Here is a 21,102-nt window from a genome sequence, read left to right as displayed (position 1 = left end):
AAAGTGGGGGAGGGGAGGAATAGTAGCAGTTCCAAGAGCAGATTGGTACAGCAGTTTATTAGTCTGTCAGCAGGACAGAAAAAGTATTTTACTAGTGGTTCTTTATTCTTGAGTAAAAACTGGTGTGTTAGAATAACCCAGTTTTCAGTACTACTCAACTTTGTGATCTGGTTCCCTTAACAGATACAGGAGACACACAAACCTAGCTGAGCACCCCTGTGTTGTCACAGCTGCAGTCCTATAATTGGGATTTTGGTTTTCAGGGAAAGAAAAGAGGCAGTAGCAGTATCAAAACTAGAATTTAACCACAAGAACCAGTACTCCTGCCAGATCTCACAAGCTAAGCAGTGCTAAATGTAGCACATGGGAAGAGAGATGACTAAAATAAAATTGCATTATTAGGGACGCTGTCACATTACACTGCAACCTTTCCCATGACTTTAGTGGACCAGGGAAGGCTTTGGAGAGTTTCCCTGTTCTTGGCATGGAGCAAGGTCTTGATTAGTCTGGTAGGTGGAAGACCGGGTAATACATTCATTGTAACTAGACCCTGACAAAATCAAACACCGAACTCACTGGATTGCTATGTAATTCCTACCATCTGCTCAGAGACCACAAGACAGTCAGATCCTCTTAAGAAGTTTGCACACAGCAATAGTGGAGAGAAGTGTTTCTAATGAGTCATGTCCAGGGAAAACAAAGAACCTTTGATTCAATCATTTTCCTCTTTCTTTTCTGCTTTACTGCAAGGGAACATTGTGAGTTCATTGCCTCTGCCTCAGCTTCCAGCTGTTACTAAAAAGATGGTATTAACCAAAAAAACACTCATTTGTGACAAAGTTTGCAACAGCCAACCACTGACTTTCATTATTCCTGGACAAATGCATTTGGGGTCCACAGGACTAAATAGGAGAGGCTGACAAAGCTAGAGGCTGTGGAGTAACACAAACCAGGCTCAGTGCTACATCCTCTGGGCTCTGCACAGATGTGGGAGAGGCAACTGGCTGTGCTCTGGGGGCTGCAGCCTCCAGACTCAAAGATAACCCCATCTAGTGGAAATCAGTGTATACCACTGTTAGGAAGTTGTTCAGAGAAACAATTTTTGTATATAACTCTCTACAGGAACATTGGAATTGCCTTTCATTGCCCATGATGGTGACACCAAACAACAGAAAGTTTTATTTTTTTTCCAGACTACTACTCAGTGGCTACTGAGCTGCAACATTTCAGTATGGAAAACCAGGAAATAGGCTAAGTATCAAATTTTCAGCCACCATGTAGGCAAGTGCTGAAGCACCAAAATCCTTGTGGTTGCTTGTACCTAATGAAAAGCAGTAAACACCATGCTTCAAGGAAAAGCTACAGAGCCATCTGGAAAAAAAAAAAAAAATCTAAATCAAATGAACTTTACATGTGAATTACTTTAACAAGTGAATATATCACTTTAAAAAAGTGAAATGAAGCAGAAGAGTGCCCAGATTTGTTTTCATTGCATGAAAAAAAAAATTTGCTAAAGGAAAAAGAAAGTTACATTATTTAGAGAACTGCATTTTTGAAAAGTATAGTAATGTCTGGCTTGCACCTAAAGTTCTCTTTGCAGGAGGCAATTAACAGGAGAGTAAGGAAGATTCCTGCTGTGTTTTACTTATGACTCACCTGTGGTTACCAACAGAATAAGACACTGGGCCAAAGAGTAGAGGCACCCAAGTTTCCACATTTAGCTGTAAGCTTCAGACTGAAATCAACTTAGAAACTATGAACTACACTGCCCCATTTTATAGCAGGATGCTATTTCTAGACTGTACTGAGGAGATTTTAGATAAGCCTGAAAATTCTTTAAATGCAATTTGTTATTTATGTAGATGGGGGCATGAAAGACACCTTCTCACTCTTATTTGGTATTTGTTATTATTACTTCTGTGTTGATGAACCAATTATTTGCTGATTCCTAACAAACAAGACTCTCAGCCTTGCCTTCTATAAAGAGTTATTTTTCAAGTCTTTAAGCAGCTCACATTTAAACAGCCTTATTTAAACACCTTTCTCATCACTTTCAAGAATAAAAGAATTAGATAAATGTGAAGAGTTGAATTTGCCAAAATAGCAGGTGAGAACACAGGCACTGCTGAAATTATGAGTCCATAAAAGAGTATGAAAATTCTTTTTTTTGTCTACCCTTGACATTTTTTTCCATGTTTAATGTTCTATCTAGAACTGGAAATGACTTTTTTCTTCCCATTTAGTAAACCACTTTCCATAAATTATTACATGCTCATTACATGCTGTATTCAACTTTTGCTATTGGTCCCAAATGTTGCAAGGTAATGGGGTTCAAAAATAGCAATCCTGCACATTTCACTGGGTAGGCAATTGGTTATGAGGCACCCAATTCTCAACAGTTCCTACTTACCCTGCACTGAGCACAGCAGTGGGATGGAAAGGGTTTGAGCCATTTCATGGAGTTACAGACCCTGTCCTGCCCAGAGGGTTGTGTTCATTAGGAATTCTAGGAAGGTGGAACCCTGAGATGTTTTGCTGCAGATGAGGAGACAGTTGCTTCCACCTCTGCTCAGTCAATACCCTCTGTCTAATGCAAACCCTTTAGTTATTGAGCTTGGGAAGCTACCACAAGATCCTACCTGGAAGCCTCCAAAATTTGGTTTTAATACTCAGAGCCTCATAAAGAATTATGCGTAAACTAGATTTGGATTTCTTACGGCAACTTGGAATATACTTTAAAATGCAAAGATGCAGCAAGGATTGGGCCTGCTGAGCTTGCCATTTCCAGAGCTGAGTTGGTGCACTCTCTGTGCTCTATACCCAGTGTTCCTCTCCACCAAGAAGGACAAGCGTTTCCATGGGACCTTCTTCTAATCTCAGCATTTTGTGCAAATTCATGATACTTCACTGTTTCTGTGGGGAAGCTGATAAGCAAATTCTGAAATTTCTTATTTGCAGAACAGGCAGAAATAGAGACAAAAGGAGTTGCCAGAGGCCATGCAGTCAACAGAAGAGCCTGTGTTAGGGCACAGATAAGATTTAGCATCTACAGTATCCAAAATAATGCATTAAATAATTTGCCAAATATTTCAGTATCAGCTCTTTCTTTGGGGAAGGAACTGCGTCACTTTGTGTGATTGCAAACTTTGGGCAAACAAAGGACTATGTAATAATCATATCTTTCAAAGATTAGAACTTTACACTTTAGCAATGAATCATTTCTAAAACAAAGGCAAATGAGGAAGAAGGGGGAGGTCATGAATAGATCCCTGATAGACCAAAATCTTTTCCCACAAACAAGATGTTGGGACATTGTGCAAAGATATGTAGTAAAAGTTTTGTTTAATTTCTTGCCCTCTAAATATGTTCCTCCCAGCCCATTGTGGAGAACATGGAAAATTAATTTGAACTAAAAAAAAAACAAGTACAGCACCTTGGCATTTATCCATTCCATACACCATGAATATCTGATTGTAGCAGCACTTTTCAGGATCAATATGAAAATACTATTGCAACTGCTGCGCAGAGCTGAAGGGTGACAGTCAGCGTGACACATTCCAATATGTTTCCAAGAGAATCACAGAGTGTCATTATCAGCAACTTCTTACCTGACAAGATTGCAAATTGCCTGTGGAGCTGCTCTATTATATCCACTGCTACCAGCGGCCGTATCTCCTGCTGCATGATTTCATCTGTGCAAGGGAAAGCAGAAATCTTCAGTGAGCTCATATAGCCTCAATGACAATTTTTTCCTCCTTTATCAACCCAGCAAAACAAAGATGACACTCAAAGAAAAAGGGCCTAGCTGGACTATTGCCCGAGCTATTATATGACTGTTGTGGTAAAGATTATGATACTTACAGAGTCTCCTCTTCAGCTTGTTAACTTTATCTATTGCCTTGTGATTTCAGAGAGATCATGGAGCTTTCCATAAACCAGCTCCAGTAGGTTTGCCAGAGCTCGCCACGGGTTTGCTCAAGCTGACAGCCTGCTCCTCAGCACTTCAGGTTCCTTATTAAGTCACTGCCTTTGGCCTCCCACTACAGCAGTTTTTCAATATTTGAAACAGTAAAGTCTATGCCTCATATATGGCCCTGTTCCACCCTGAACTCCCAGATCTCTGCTGGAGGACTTTGTGTAGCCAGCCAATCCACAACAGTTTCCTTTCCTAATGCTTTTTCCGCTACAAGTAAATACATAGTAAAAGGAGGAAGTTAGAGGCTGTGAGACTTTCTTCTCATGAAAACAAAGCCTGTATTTTGAAGTAAACACTAAAAAGTTAAAAAGTAACTTGGCAAGTAGCTGGGCAAAAATTACTTCAACTTTTGTGTGTGATCTATGGAGTGCAGAGCAATTATAGTCTCACATGGAGCTAATTTGATCTCTTTTTGTAGCAGGTGCACCCAGTTATTTTCCCCACTCTCTGCATCAGTCCAAAGCAGCAACATTTACTGAGAAACATCTGCCAACAAAACTAGCAGGATCAAGGTTTATGCTATAACAACACCTATTTGAACTACTCCTTTAGCCACTGTACAGAACAACAACCAATCCTGATGTTGTACAGATCACCTCTAAGTGCCCAGACAACAGGTGGAAGGAAGGTGGCTGGGTCTGGATAGACCACAGACCTGAGCCAGGGCAGGCAGTTGCCCCATTTAAGCACCAAGATCTTAACTGATGTGAATTCAACACAAGCACTGAAATACTTTTGTGCACCTGGTTTTAAATCAACAGTCTAGAAGGAGAGGGGTCAGAGATTACCTTCTTTCTCCTGCATCCTAGTGTACTGCCCAAAATACCTTCTCTGTCTTGATTTCAGACATCCACTCTGATGCTTTACAGAACCAGGGATTCTAGGTTTTAAATGACACAATGTCATTTGAAAAGTTCTATGTTCATTTTCAAACACTTCACTAATGCCTTGAGACAAAGCAGCTGAAGAGCTTCTGTCACAGCAGGTGACACACAATGTGAAAAGAAGTTGCACAGATTTTGGCTGATGCACAAAAAAGGCAACCATTCCAAAGAACTAGGGGGGCAGAAGGGGAGGAGTCAAGAAGGATAATTCTGGAAATCCTCCTTTTTGAACTTAGTAGGAGAAAATGCAAACTCGAATGAGTGATGTTTTTGAGGTGGGACCTTCTTTTACATCCTGTTTCTGAGGCTCACTATCAGCTCTCTGATTCTTGACATTGTAGGTGGCAAAAGCAACAAGGAATCACTAAGGGGCTTGGTGTCAGAGATGGTTATACATTCCCAAAGCAAACAAAAGAAACCCATTAAGTTTTCCTCTTTTACTCTGCAATTTCTTCCATGCATATCCAGAATGGGACCTGGGAGGGAAACTGCAGAGCAAATAAAGGAAAGCAAACTAAAATCTTTTTGAATATACAAGGTTATTTTTAGATAGTAGAGAATACTATAAACCTGATTTCTCTCTAGCTGCTGAAGAACAGCTTGTTGATAGCCCTGTTCGGAGTCAGATAAACACTATACTCAAGGAACCAGCAGCAAAACGGTCCTGTAATCTATGAACACAGTTCTCAGCAGGTACTGAGAAATCCCCAGATTATTGGTCCAAAGGTTCTACCACCCCTGAGAAAGTACACTGGATGTATCTCAGAATCACCATAATAGTAACAGATTTGCCCTTTTCATAAAAGGTGTTGGCAGCGAGATGAAGGCAGAAGAGAGAAAAACTGGTGACTGTAGCTGATGGTAACAAAAAAACAATCAACATGGAAATATGAGAAAGGAAAATCAAATTAATAATTAAAACAAAGCTTGGATTCTCAGAACTGAGAAACTTCGGGGTATCATCCATTGAAGGAAAAACTGTTGATTTCAGTATCCAGAAGGTGCAAAGTTATTGTGACATCTGTGCAGTCCCACAGGTGGTTAGGTACATTCAGGTTTGACCAGGACCAAGATTATGACAAACAGCTGCAAAAATAGGGAAAAGGTTTCTACAATGGATGACAGAATCACAAGGAGGTTTGACAGAAACAGAAAGTTTACTAGAAAAGGAGCCACCACTTCTGAACTCTCAGAGACTTGCCCAGCCCTCTAGGGTAACAAGCCTGCCAGTACTTTACTTTGTGTTTGATGTTTGCCAATATGAAGACATCATTAATATCAACCACTCTTGAGCAAAACTGAAATTCCACCACCCACCCAACACCTATTTAGCTTTATTAGCTTTCTCTAAACATAGCTTGGTTTCTGGTTTCTAAATACCCTTTTTATTTCAAAATATTTTTGCAATGTAAGGATAAGATGAAGCAAAAGAAACAAGAACTGCAGAGTGTGAATTAGTTCTCATCAAGTCCCCTGCCTGGGCAAGACAAACCACATGGGATTGCTGTGAAACCCACACTCAAGAGGAGATGTTCAGATGATGAGAAAGGTGATACAAAACACATTCGGTGACTAGGAATCACACATTCAATAAATCAGTACAGTTCACACACTGGCATGCTGGGAAAAGAAATTGTAGCAGAAGAAACTAGCAGGAAACTGAGAAAATCTGAGAAAACAAGGGAAGGTGCCTCACGAGCCCAAACAGCAAATCAGATCATGTGGCTATGACATGTCAGCATCTTGTAGCCAACAGCACTCAAGGTCCCATTTGCCCATTTTTATCTTCCCCTAGGACAGTGCTTAAAGGTAGTTACTCCCCAACATGGGAGAATTTGTAACACCATCACAGCACAGAACTTGCAGTAGAAGTCCCAGTCCTTGAAAACATAATTACCTGGGGCTGCTGGAGGAAGCTTTCAATCTTTGACTACAAGAAAAGCTGGAAAAAAATCTTATAGGCAAACCAAAAGACACAAGTCTGGGTTTGTTTCAAAGCTACACATTAGCCTAGCATCACTGAGTATTAATCATTTATATCTTTCACTACCTTTATGTCAGGAAGCTCTGAAGCCTCTCTGGCGTGTACTGCAAGACATAAGGCAGCAGAAGTGCTGTTCACCCTCCTGGACACAAGCAAGGTACCATTTTTCTGTGGGACTGATATTCCAGCTGAGAAACCCCTTCTTCAGGGTGACATGAGCTGGTATTGAGCTGACAGCTTCAGGTTCATAGACACTTCAGAGAAATTTACTGATGATAGCCACATTTTAACACTACACAGAGTCAAGAGGAATGTTTCAGGAAGCTGAAAAGCTGCAGGAACTGGACAATTATCTTATTTCATTGTACCCCTTGGTACAGAGGAGATCAGACAACTCCTGGTCTCTTCAGAGCAGTCCCATTCTCTGATAAAATCTGTATAGGCATGCAACTCGAGATCTTATCAAAACATACACCAGCCAAGTGTCTGGAACATATTTATTTTGGGAAACTTGACTCAGACATTTCCCACCTTCTGTGTGATTGCTCTTGGGGTCTTCTTTTTTATTAAAGAGGCAGTTATTCATAGACTCTAAAATTTGAAAAAGAAAAATTTAATTGTTTGGTGTTACATGAAACAATGCCAATCCTCTACACAGGTCATCAAAGATGAACATTTACATATACCATACTTGAGGTATGTTCATCATTACTTGAATTAATTGAATTTGTCAGGACAATTTGAATATGAATACGGATGTGATAAGAGAGGAAGAAAAATAAAAGACACAAGTCAGTTCATCTGCTCTTGGTTCTCCTCTTAAACTGCTATAAATTCAATTCCTAGCAGAGGCCGGTTTCAATGCAGAAGAATTAGGCCTTACAGTTTTGCTTCCCAAGGTTTTCTACCAAGGGGAAGAAAAAGAAAAGCAATTACTATAGCCATCTGTCTGGCACAGCTTCTCCTCCTTCTAGCTCTCTAGGGAGGGTTACTGCAACTGTGCTATCTGAGCCTCAAGGGGAAAGCCATTCAGTTATGCTTCATAATTCCTCATTCTAAAATGAAACCTGCTTGGGCTTACACACACACACACACACACACACACACACACACACATACTTGTTTATTCTGTGTCTCACCCAGCTGTATGTGCTCCCACAGCAGGTCTGGAGGAGCTACACCAACAGCAGAAGATTAAAGGCAATAAAGAATATCCTCTTGTTCTTTCTTCTCTGAGCAGACACAAACTAGTTTACATGCTAATGGCAACCAATTGTTTCCAATAGCTTTGGAAAGGTGACCTGCTGGAGTGAGGGACTGGACTGCACCAAGCAGATTGACACAGCAGTGCCTGTTGCTCCACCAAGGACAACTAAAGGCCACCAACCACTACAGGACACTGGTGTGTCTTTGTTTCTAAGTGGCTGAAGGCTACAACTGCCTGGCCTTCTGCTGACTGCAGGAGAGGATGGCTTCAATCCCCTATCTGAAGCCACTATTCTTGGAATAATGGGTTACAAATTTCCAGAGGAAAGTTCATCTCTTCTTAATGACAGCCTAATATGTAATTCACAGGGAAAGAAGACAGCTGGGAGTGAAAGATAATATTTTCTAGAATAGTGGAATACATCAGCCTACTTCTACTTTGTACAAGCTCTGTCAAAAGTTATGCTCAAAGTTTTCGTAATTGTTTGGAGAAAAATCAGATTGGTGATGTGATGGAAAAGGGTCAGACAGGGTTAAGCATGAGGTCAGATATTTCTTGGCCTGATATTTCATTTGAAGAACTTACAAGGATAACCTCACATTATATGTTTTTATGCTCCTTAAAAAGTACCAAAAGGCAAATCCAGAGTTTGAAAGTTGCAGCATTCTTACAGTTCAGAACTTCTCCCAGGTCCAGAGTCTGCTTTGCTTGCCACCAACAGCAGCAAAGTCTAGCAGAGCTAAGATTATATTTCAAGAGTTAGACACACTAAGGAAACAAATTTGCATGTTTCACTGATAAGGTTTAAGCAGGCTAAAGGATTTGAAAATATTCTCTCCCACCAGAATTCCCCGTTCAAGCCCTTAAGCAAAACATTTCCCTTTCTGAAGATGAAAAAGAAATTCAAGGTTATTACATGAGAGAAAGAATCTCTTGGATTCCTTTTTTTCATTTCTATTTATTTTTCTTCCTCACCATTTGTGCCCCTTGTTTACTTTCTGAAAAGGTTTGTTTATTCTCTCAGCCCAGGCAGACAAACAGCAAGGTCAGTTACTGATACAAGCTGCTGTGCTACAGATTGTTCTAAAGAGGAACTAAAAATCCGCTATAAACGGAAAGGAAATCCCATTCTTGCTCTTATTCTTCTTCACATACCTGCCACCTCTTTTTTGCTAACCCATGTTGAGTCAACTGAAAACTAAGCCAGGAATAAAGTTATTGTAAATAAGGTGAAGCAATTGTTTCCTCGGTGAAATTTCCTTTGATCTGGGTTAGCTCTCTGCAAAGCTGCTTGAAGGGTACAAGTGCTGGTAATGCATAGGAGAGGTGAGGGGTGGCAAAGCCAGGACTACCATTTCCAGGAGAGAATCAGACTTAGGTCAGCTGAGAGCAAAAGCCAAAATGAAGCATAGGTGACTGGTATCAACTTTTCTCTCAGATCAATTTTTCACTAAGCATGGCTGTAAAATCTACACAAAGTATTTGTTTAAATGCAGTTTCTCTTCTCATTAAAGCCAAGTTTCATAGCACAGTTTGGTAACCATCTTCCAAAGATGAAGATTCTTCTAAAATATTTAAGTAACTCATGTTCATGTTTGGAGGTATCTGTTTAAGTTGGTGGATTTTTAGTTGAAACAGCGACCCAGTTCTGTGTACACTAAGGTAGTAGAAATCTGGAGAAGCAAGGTTAGGAGCAAGACTCTGTCAGTGATGCACTGGCAACATGTTCCAATCCCTTGATGGGGGGACAGATTGAGGTCATGGTGTGGAAGGAATTACCTTGCAAAATTTCCCAAATAGTCTCCATGAAAGGTTAAAAATGTGCCTTTCTCTGAAGAGCTCATAAACCTCTGAGTCCCAGTGTCTACCTGGCCAGAAGCTGAACTGGTGCCTGATGTGATTTTCTATCATGCAGCAGATCTGTTCTGAAGTTTTCTCCTGCCATTACACTGAGTTGTGATTAATATTTACAAGGCATTATCTGCAACTTAATGATGGAGGTACAGCTTTACCTGAGCCTGGCTCTGCAGGCACATATTTCTGCTGATTATAAGTCTTTCAGGGAAGGCTGCTCAAATTATTTGGATCACTAAATTTTTCAATTAATCTCATTTACTGAATTTGAAGCTAATTTTAACATAAAATTACAAGAGTGGAGAGGTCACAGATTGAAAAGACAGGTTTAGAGGCTGTGTTTTCCTGTTCTCCAGGGGTAGTTACAGACTTTATAAGTAGTTTTAAGCCTGTTTTTACAGGCAGGCACAGTACAAATTAGGAGTCTATTGTGGTTGACTTACAAGGGGAAGAAAGTAGAGCTCCTCGTATAAAAAACTGAAATCTTGCCCTCCCAAATGGAAATGCACCCTCTAGGCATTATGTCAGCTTTCTAAGCCCATATCAAAATATTTTGGAATACACTTCCTTGGATGAAGAAACAGATTTTGCAGCTTTTTCCATTTAACCACTTCTTCAAAAACAGTCTTTGGATGTTCTTGTTTGATGGAGATTTTTTTGTTTGTTTTTAAAGAAGTCTTAAAAATGATTGGTAAATTAAAAAAAAAATCTTTCTTCTGCATAGATAAACTGTCATTTTGATTTACCATTGGTACATTCTGCAAAAATACATTGTGTGTACAAAATCATACTTACAGTCACACTTCAAGTATTTCAATGACTACCTGCTGTCAGAATGCACCATACATTTATGCACCCATCTAGGAATTCTCCATTAATAATCCCCATAAAAGCTAAATTCACAAACTAATATAAAATTCCCAAAGCACTGTTCACTGTTCAATTCAGATGACTTCATATCCCAGCCTACTATGAAGATACTTCTTACTATACTGCTGTAATATTATAAGAGCTAGATAAGAAATTATTAACAAATCTTCACTCTACATTATGAATTATCCATAATCAGAAAAGATCTAAAGAAAGACACCATACCACATCATTTTCTCAGCAAGATATTGCTTGATTTCACAGACCACCCCCTGAGGGGAGATGCTACATCCCATTATCCACAAAACTGAAACTTCCCTAATAAAAGGCATTAAAGGCAAAAGTCTAATCTCAGCATTCAAGAAATAATTCCAGATTTATAACAGCATGGGACAGCCTCTTGCCTAGTGCCCCTGTAGTAAAAACTTCTTGATAGTTTCTGATTTTTGCCAGAGAAAAGTTAATTCATCTTCTTCCCAAAATCTGTCCTTCACAACAATGCTGGATTGCTAGAATGCAAATTCCTGCTCAGAGAATAGAACAAAAGAACATTTCCATAATGTCATGTTAAAGACCATCATAAATAATAAAACCCACATGTGGCAAACAGCAAAGCTAAAATATGTTCACTATAATGCCTGGACACTGAGCTAATCAAGAGATACAGCAGACTGTACAGCAGACTTCATTTCTTTCTCCAGAGCTTGCCAGCAGACAGTTTCACAGCTGAAACTGTATCTTAGAAAACTTCTAGCCACTGGCTCTGACCTGAACTACTGCATCCAGCAAAATCATTTTAGAGCCTATTCACACAATCTCTGAGCTCAGGAATTGAAGGACTGGTTGCTTGCTCACTGCTGAACAGAGGCCAGTCAGCTCAAAAATATTTCCCTGGTTACTGTCACTGGAGACAGTGAGCCACATCAGGCACCACTGCTGCCAGCAGCGCTCGGTGTATCTCCGGGACTGCTCACAGCCAACCTCTGCCCAAGAGAGCTCTCAGCCACCCTCCTGCAGCCTTCTCCAAGCTCTCACCAGCAGCTCAGCTCAGATGCCCACTAGAAAAAGCATAAGACACCGCAGAGTGATGCATCCCCTTGAGCCCCTTGAGCCACTCACGAGCCCGTGTCCCTCCTGCTGAGGCAGCCTGGCTTCTCCGCAGTCCTGCTGTGGCCATCGGTTCAGCGAGGCAGAGGGGAGGGATGGAGAGAGGCAGCACTCTGTGGAAGCAATCCTAGATCCAACCAACAGTGCACCAAAGAGCTGACGCTCTCCTGCAGGAGTCTGCACAAATTGCTTAGTAACAGCTTCAAGACAAACCACAGCAGAGACCTCTGCCTCGCACCGTGCCCAGGCTTTAACCCTGCCCGGGGTGCAGCTGCCCCTTCCTGCCTGGACAGCTCTCCACTCAGGCCCCTCCAAAGGGCACTGTGGAGGCATTCACGGCTTGGCACAAACCATAAAGGTACAGCCCAGCAAGCAACAAGATTCACTTGCTCAGACTAAGGCATGGAAAGGGCTTTCATTAAAATAACTTTAAATAGTAGGGTACTCAGGGCCAAGGGAAACCAGCAGTGCTGCAGTGAATAGCTGTCTCGGAGTATCCCAAAGGCACACCCACTCATCAGAACATAGTGCTGTTATTTAAAGAAAAGAAGACTGCATGAGACCTATGAATTTGGTAGGAAACATGACCTCAGGTTTTGAACAGGGGAGTAATCACTTTTACATATTTAGTTCAGTGAATACTTCAGGACACAAGTTTTCAATGCATAAAGGAAGTACACTTGTGGCTTAATGAAGGTAACATCACATCTATAGCAGTCTGAAGCAATACTGGGAAGCAACACTAACTAATGTTAACTCATAAAATTTACTGTCCCTTTACTGCCACAGTCCCCAGCAGCTCAGTAGCTTTAGATACAAGTCATTCTTTACCCAGGCTACAGTAGCTGTCCCCTAGGATGTCGGATGCAATGGTAATATCTTGTTTTTTCTGTGTCTTCAGGCTCCAAAAAGAGTAGTGCCATTCATTTTATAGATAGGTAAATTGAGGCACAGGGAGAGGAATCCAGGTCATCAGCCAACGTCAGTTTTCCCCAGCTGTAAATTGAGGAGCAGACCAAAGTTGTTTGTACAGACAAACCACTGGACAGTGGATCTGTCTTAAGGATAATACACCCACTATTTCCATCCGTCTCCCAGCAGCTAACCAAAACAAACTATGACAATGCTTGTAGTATAGCATGAGAAAACTAACGGGATTTTCTATGTAGTTAGAAATAAATGCCAGATCTAAGCAGTGCATCACCATGCTCGGTACAAGATACACCTGATAGCTTATGACACCTGTAGCTTTACAGAGAGACACTACTTGATGGATAAAGATACATCGGGAGAGTGGCAAGATGCATGGATTTCACACTGCACTTCCTTTCCCAGCCTCCCCTACACTGCCTGCCAAACAAGTGAATTCACCAGCTGCAGTGGGTGTGTAATGTTACTCTCTGCTGCCTGTACCAGTATAAACATGCCCACGTGTAACCAATGTACAAAATCTGTCTCCCATTCCAGACACGTTTTGCTCTCCTGGGAGAGCAGACAGCCCAGAGCCCTGTTACCCACCGAGCCCAGCTCAGCCCCGGGGAGCCGAGACAGCGGCAGAGCCTGTGCACAGCTGGCTCCCCAGCCAGATGTGGGGTAGCGCGCTGCCCTCTCCCGGCACCGTCCGGCACCTTCCTGCCGGGATTGGCTCCCTGGAGCTCAGAGGGACAAGTTCCAAAGCCTTACGGACAGGTGTCACATCGGTCCCAGCGGCTGATAAATGCGCCAGATGGTTACAGTCTAAGGAGCACTTTAACCCTGTGTGTAGAGATGTTGCAGAAGTTGCAGATGCATCCAGCCGCGCAGTTAGAAGATTAAATGATACTTTGCAAGTGAATGTAAATTACTAAACTAATGTGGGTTTAGGATATAAGGAGAGGAATGAACTCATCATGAAAGTGGCAGCAAGAAATTCCTCTCAGGACACTACATTCTTCCTTGGGCAGTACTTTACGTTTCATAAGCTAAATTTACACATCAGATGTTTTTCATTTGGGTAATTAGAACAGGTAATTTCAGTATGCATCGGCAAAATGTCTTTGTCAAGCTGAAAAGGCTGTGCTCAGTTGTGCCTCTCTCAGCAGAACAGTATTTTGTACTATCCAAATACTGTCCCACCAGCATACAACCCCTAGAACTGGGAAATAATGATATTTCAGTTTTTGTTACTGGAAAGCAACTTTACTACCCATTTAAGTTCACTTAATTTTAAGTTCACTTCAAAAAAGTGAACCTGTATTCAAGGACATGACCCTCTCAGTTTCATTGAAATAACTTGCACCATGTCAGCATCTGTCTCCACACGTTCATGTGTTCATACCTGCAGGTGTGGGCCTCCAAAGGCATGACAAGGAATGGCTCATACCTAGGTGCTTCTAACTCAGAGATAATCTTCCCAGATTCTTCCACCGCAGGACCAGAGAGGACCACTAGGTTCATTGTGTTTGACTTGTTGAACACACAAGATGTTCATGGAAATTGGATTAAACCAGCATTTTAGAAAGCTCTTTAATCTTATGTTAAAGATGCCAGGCAACTGCAAATCCACTGTTTCCGCTAGAGATGGCCTAACAAAGAAACTGGCTTGTGTTTCACAGCTCCACCTTGACTTACAGGCCTTTGATTCTTATTGTGGTTTTGACTTGAAAATTTAAGTTGCCCCCAATTTCATCCATTCACTGACAGATGTCACTTTTTGAGTCTAGTGGTAAAGTCAAGGGGAAATGGAACACAGTATCCCTTTACGCCTTCCCATTTCACCTCAGCTTTCCCCAATGCTAGTAAATGATGACCTTATTAATTAACAGTATCCCAATTTAAAAATCAGGTCATCACTCCTGTAGACCTGTTCAGAGGCACCCCCAGAAGCATACTGGTTCAAGGTAGTGACTCAGGAGTTTAGACAAGTAGCCTAAACTGAGCAATCCCCAGTTTAATGATTCATAGGCACAGGTTCTGAATATAAACAAGGCACTGACTCTGTGGGGAAAAAAAAAAAGAAAAAAAAGAAAAAAAAAAAGAAAAAAAGATGCTGAGATATTCCAGCTTAGAAAAAGTAGAAAAAGGTGGGGAAAAAAATGCTTGGTCAATAATTCTTGTCAGTTGTAAAAGCTTAGAGGATTTTTCTTCCCCTTGAAAACTGGAATCAACTAATAGGATCAGAAATTTGTGCAACAAGACACTTGGCATAGTCCAAATATTTATATATAGCTGGGCTGCTTCAACCAAGCATTTATTTATTATTCCTTTATCCTTGGTCCTGAGTATTTCTAGTAGATAATGTGCAGGTGGTGAAGAAAGAAAGTACATGTCTTAGAAAACTCACTGGTCAGACTAATCTACAGCAAGATTCAAATAATAAAGCAGCAGTATAATTTGTATAAAAAAGTCAATACATTAGCACAGCAGAATTGGGTCTTTAAGTGGGGCTTGAAAAAGCAGAACTGTCTGAATTTGGAAAATAAGTTCTGTGGGCATAACCAGGGTGAGAGCTCTGCACAGGCACGCTCCAATCTCCCAGCATACTTAGCACCATTCTCCCCTGAAATCTTCTCCCCAGGCAGTTTACACTACAATTGGATAATAAAAAAACAACCAAACTGCACCATTATATTGTGGTAATAAGTCCCACAAGTTAACAAAACATTGCCAATTATAGCAATCTGTCTATCCATGTTTAATGCTTTCCCATTTCGCTAAATTGTTTCTTGTTCTGGTATCATGGGAGAAAGGGAAAAACATAAATACCCACAAGGTCTCTGCTATAACTTGCCCTCTGAGGATTTGTTCTCTTGATCTTTGCAGTACTACATCTCTCTCAGAATTCTTTTAAATTAAAATCAAGCTGTGCCTTCCCTATTTTTCTTATAATTGTCTGGACTTTTTGCTTAGGTAAACTGGGTTTTAGTATTTCTCAACCACAGCAGAGCACACTGCATATGAATGGGAACAGGTGAAAAGAAACCAAATCATCTAGAACAATCATCTTTTCTCAGAAAAACCTCAGTGGAAAACAGAATATTTTATTTCAGCTATTTAATATGCAATGAGAGCCAGCTGAAAAAAGTTATCCCAGGTCCCCTAGGTAGCATTTTTTATTAAAGAGAAGAAGAAATACTGAATTCAAATAGAAGCAGAACAATTTTGAGCAATGCACAAGGAGGCTCTATGACCAAATCTCAAGGGATTTAGAAATACCTTCCACTTATACTTCAGATTTTGGTCTTCACATGAAATAGTCACTTTCTCCAGTAACCAGCACCTTTGTGAAAAAGTCAGTCATTTGAAAAAGGAGAGTATTTCTCATTTATTTTACTACTAAAGGTGGAGAAGCTCCAAAAAGGCCGACAAATTTCAGCCCGAATTAATTTCAGATGGGATTTCCTTCCAGAGATAACACTAGAATTTCTTAACCAGTCCAGCACTTCAGCCCCTTTTCCTCCCTGAACATATGGATTTGAAGAATTGGTTTTCAACTCCAGCAGTAAGAGAGACACAGCAGTAAGACTGAGAACAAGTTCCCATGATTGCTGGACAGACAAAACTGCAGCATTCCTCTCTCCTACAGAGAACAAAAGCAGAAACACTGCCAGCACAACAGACAGGTCCCCATCCTACTGGCAAGAAGCCTCTTGCCTGGTTTTGCAGTAATAGCAAAATCCTGAAAAGCCTCAATAATAAACTGCATACTGCTTAGTGTCTGCAGATTCACTACCCTGATTTAAGCAGCCACCAGCCTTGAGTGCAGATGAAAACCACACATTTATTCCCTTAAAGATATATAATCTGCTGCAGCCCCAAGCTCCACAGCATGCAGAGACATAGTCATAGCCAGCACAGGATCATTCATCCATGTAAAACCCCCGTAGGTGTATGATCTCATTGGAGGACTTGAGCATCACAACAAGACAGGCTAATTAGGAGCATTTGGGGACAAAGGGGCTGGTTTGGCAAGAGGTTTCCTCAAGCATTAAAGATGTTCACCAGCAGCTGAGTGACAGAAATTGTCAGGTCCATGCAGAAAAAACACGTGAGCCATTGTCCAAGAGCAATGTATTTCATGGCAAGAGGCTATGCTTTGCTTTCAGCCTCAGTATCTGTTTGGTGAGGAGCTGAGGGCGCTCCAGCAATGATCAGCCCTGGACTGGAGTCCCTGCCACATCTCTGCCTGGCTTTCTGGGGGCTCCTTCCCTTTGGTTCTCATAGCTGTGCTATAACCAGCACCTTGGAGCTGCAGCTCCCAGAGTCTCAAGGTCACATAGTGGTATTCAAAATAGCACCACTTGTACACCAGAGCCCAGAGGGCCCTTCAGTGCCTGTAGACAGCTCATATAGCCTGTTGCAGGGAGCCAGGGCTGTGGAGCTCTAAGCAGGTATCGCATGGCCATAAGGAAACTGCCCTTCAGCTGCTCCCTTTACAGCAGCACTTTCTTTTTATGAGCATTCACTATTTTTATCCTTTACCTGAAAAGAAGCCTAAGCCTTGAAATTTGCATGATCCAGGAATGTGGAAGATCAGACTGGAACTGGAAAACAGGAACTGGAATGGCTTGGCACAACACTGCTTGCTGTGGGGTACTGCTGATAAAAGGCAGGTAACCTCCAGGCCACTGCAACCATGTGGCCTCTGTTTCTGCTGTGGTCACCTGCAAATCTTCCATATCTTCTCATTGTGATATCTAATACACAAGATAAAATTGCCACAGAATATTCAAAGGGCTCCACAGGCATGGTCTGTATGTGTGTCTTGGGGATGGACAAGGTGAAAATTGCTCCACATTTTGGAGTGCTTGAAGTAAATTTGCTTGAGTAAACATCAGCCAATTGGACCTTAGCAACACTCCAGCTTGACCCTTAAACTGCAGAAAGGGTATCTCCTCCTAAAGTGATGGTAAGTCAGAACATGCCACAGGGATCCTGCACTGCCACTATGTTCAGAGAAAGTCAGCCTGAAAAAAAGGCAGTCAGTGAGTCTTTGCCTGTAGGACTGGGTGTGGCAGACAGAATCCAAGTTCTCTGGGACAGCTAATGCTCCTGCCTGTGTGTTTATGCAGCACAGACAACTAAGGAAAACTGGTCTAATCATCAAAGTAGTAATATGAAGTCATAACTCCATCATCAAGATCCACTTTTTATGTAGGCAGGTAATTCCCACTCCTGTTTTACAGATAAGAAAACACAGGCCAAAAACACCCCCACAATGAACACAAGGTCAGAGTCAGTTCAGAGCAGGAGAAAACAACTCAGGCAGTGTTGTTAAGAAATGCTGTGCCACATTGCCACTCCTCAGCTCCCTTCTAACACTGTCACCATACACAGAGCTGCCCTGGTGTGTTTTCACAACTCACACAAGCTCTAATACCTGCAGTTGAAGGCACCTTGTCCTCAGCAACAACTGAACTTCTGCCCCTCTGGCAGCTTCACTGGCAGAATTTAATACTAAAGTGGTGAAGATGTTTTCTGCCTCACAAAATGACAAGAGGCTCAGGCTGATCTGACATGCTCTCTGTTCTCTAGCAAAAAATTATTTTCCAAGGGATTTCCGCCCATAATACTACGCCAGGTAGTCTCTCAACATGAGAGGCAGAGAAGGTGTTTCCCTGGGAACAGTAACCATGGCAAAGTCCTTACCAGTCTCTTCCCCTCTCTACTACAGGAAGAAAAAGAACAGCAGATGCCTGAGCTCTGCCTCCATCAGGTCCACAGGCCCACAAAGCCATAAGCAACCTGATCAAATGTTCAGGAAGGAACTTCAATGAATTCCACTGTCTTTTACTGGACACCAGACATTTCTGTCCTGCTACACTGAACTCGAAATGCCTCAGTACAAAGAGTGCAACTGGAAACATCAGTGTTACTGAAAGGTCAGCCAAATACAACAATGCATAGGTAGGCACTGAGCCCAAAGATCAGCATGGATGGATCACCCACAGAAGCAGAGGTACAATGGACTGGCTTTGCAGTTTTCAAACCCTGACATTGTGTGTTAGAGCCCTATTAAAAAAAGCATCTGCAAACCCCAGTTTGTGAGCAGTGGCTGCAGCTGATGCCCTGCTTCTGGTCCACCTCTTTTTCTACAGAATATTCTCGATTTGCCAGATCAAATACAACTCTCTTTGCTGAAGAGATAATTGAATCATAGTAAACACTTTATCTTCCAAGTACTATCATATTACATGTTTTTGGCAATCTTCATCATGCACTAGTGAACATGTTATAAATTTCTGGATTTGAGGTTTACTAAGTATTTATTCAAGTTAACAAGGTAAATGAAAGGGGGCTCTTTAAAAAATCTTCCTCTCAATGACATAGAGAAAAAGTGTTCTATGATTCAGCAATCTTGATATATGAATTGACATCAACAGCCTAGATTTCAACTACATCACTCCTCTTCAGAGTTAACATGCAGTTAGCACAAATTGTTAGGCACTAGTACCTTATACTAGCAACCCCCCTGAGAGTGGAATACTGCCCTGTACCTGAGATGACTCACACAGAGCACAAGAAGCTCCATTGTGCAACTTTCTAAATACAGTCAAACCAAAATCTTTATAGAAAGGAAGATATTGACCTTCCACACATTAATTTAGAAGCACAGGGTGACAGGCTCAGCTGGGTCATGACACCCACTGCTCCAGCTCTTTACATTTATTTTTAAAAAGTATTTTCCATGCACTGACACCTACTCCTGACTTATACAGAAAACTCAGTGTCTAACACCCGAATGAAATAAATATTTATTCAAAATGAGTCTAGCATTCATTTTAACCTCCTTTAGGTCAAATCACTGCAAATATCCCGGAAATGTAGCCAAGTCAAATGCTGCAGTCACACCTGAGTTAATACCCAAATCCAGCCATTTGCCTTTAATTATCACTGACTCCTCAGAGAAAGCATTAAGAATATAATCTCTTTTTTGCAAATTGCCTGGGGATGCAATGCAATTACCACTACAAGATGTTATTTTGTTTAAAGATGCTGCACATACCTTTCTTTGCCATGCGCTCCAGTCTAATGCATCCTCCTATAAAATCATGATAAGATTTCATTTCTCCTTCTGTTATCCGGACAGCAGTGAAAGGCAGATTCCTGGGTACCTGTTGTCCACATTTCCGACAGCGAGAAGCCATTGCCCTGGCTCAGGAGACTCTTGTCAGGAATCTGCTCCCTGTTTGCTGGAATCCAGCCTGATTCTTCAGCCGTCAGTCCAGCCTGGTGACTTTATCCCACTTAGTTCATTCAAGGTCACCCTCGCCAGCAGGATGTTCACCATTGCAATTGGCTAAGACTTTTACAGGCTTACTGACTGTGTTTGTTTCTCCCTCCTTGCTTTCAATATCAGTTTACTTTAATCTCTCATTCAGAATGAAAGCTGTGAACCTCAGCACAGCCCATGCCCTGAATGGCTTCCTTATCATTAATTTAAAGCTGTCTTATAAGCAACAATGAAGAGAGAAGATCCCAGAAGCACACTGCAAGATCACAGAATTACTCTTAATAAGCATGCCAGATATGTTTGCAAATTTTTTTTCTTTGAGAAAAGGTTTCTCTTCGTGATTTTTGGTCCCTTTCAGGCTTATGATTTTATGATTCTTCATCTCTGAGAATGGATTTTTTACTTCTGCATTTCAGCTTGGACGGTGCAAGGAGACTGCTCTGCAGAGCTGCTCAACCAATTACTCACACGTCTGGCAGTGGCACTGGGAGGCTGCAACTGTACAGAAAAGCCCTCTGCTGCTGTGCACAGTCCCTGCTCATAAGATCTGTTAATCGAAATGAACAGAGTAGCAAATGGAGGACAAGGGAAATATTGCTGGCAGACATGTTCTGCTAGCTGTGAAACTCCCCAACTAATTTTTTTTAAACAAAGAAGTTAGATCCATTAGTTAGACACCAAAACCAGATATTTGAAACATACATTTAGAAATCCCACTCTGAAGGAGCTGGATATTTAAGCTGACTTTTTTTCCCATTTAACAATTACTATAACACAAACCACTGGTTAGAGAGCCATATGAAGAAACTAGTTATTGGGAAATTGAGTGCAGAGAGCACTCAATCCTGATACAGTGAATTAAAAAGGACCTTTCCCTAGGACTGGCAGGGGACTGCACAGGAGATGCATAACAGGCACAAGGCCAGCACTGGTGACAGTGCAAAGAATACAATGAGAACACAATGAATCAGGGCTGAGCTGCCAGCCAGAGCTCAAGTGCAGTGACCT

General features: G+C 41.5%; 1 protein-coding gene across 21 annotated transcripts in view; it reads right to left on the bottom strand.

Annotated features, from left to right (window-relative positions):
* The window catches only part of MCF2L2 (MCF.2 cell line derived transforming sequence-like 2), a 162,559-nt gene that overhangs the window by 114,082 nt on the left and 27,375 nt on the right, over window positions 1-21,102 (bottom strand). For 7 of the 21 annotated variants that reach the window (XM_086843978.1, XM_086843992.1, XM_086843982.1 and 4 more), the window contains one exon: window positions 3,609-3,692. In XM_086843978.1, coding sequence (XP_086700104.1) covers window positions 3,609-3,692 — 84 coding nt within the window. Of the gene's footprint in view, window positions 1-3,608; window positions 3,693-3,861; window positions 4,560-19,866; window positions 20,660-21,102 lie in introns of those variants that run through there. The other 14 variants (XM_086843983.1, XM_086843988.1, XM_086843994.1 and 11 more) reach the window with 3 other exon arrangements.

The sequence above is a fragment of the Cyanistes caeruleus genome, chromosome 10 (genome assembly GCF_971803275.1).
Source record: "Cyanistes caeruleus chromosome 10, bCyaCae1.hap1.1, whole genome shotgun sequence".
NCBI lineage: Eukaryota > Metazoa > Chordata > Aves > Passeriformes > Paridae > Cyanistes > Cyanistes caeruleus.
The sequence above is the reverse complement of the archived record's forward strand: the minus strand, read 5'-3'. Positions and strand labels throughout refer to the sequence as shown.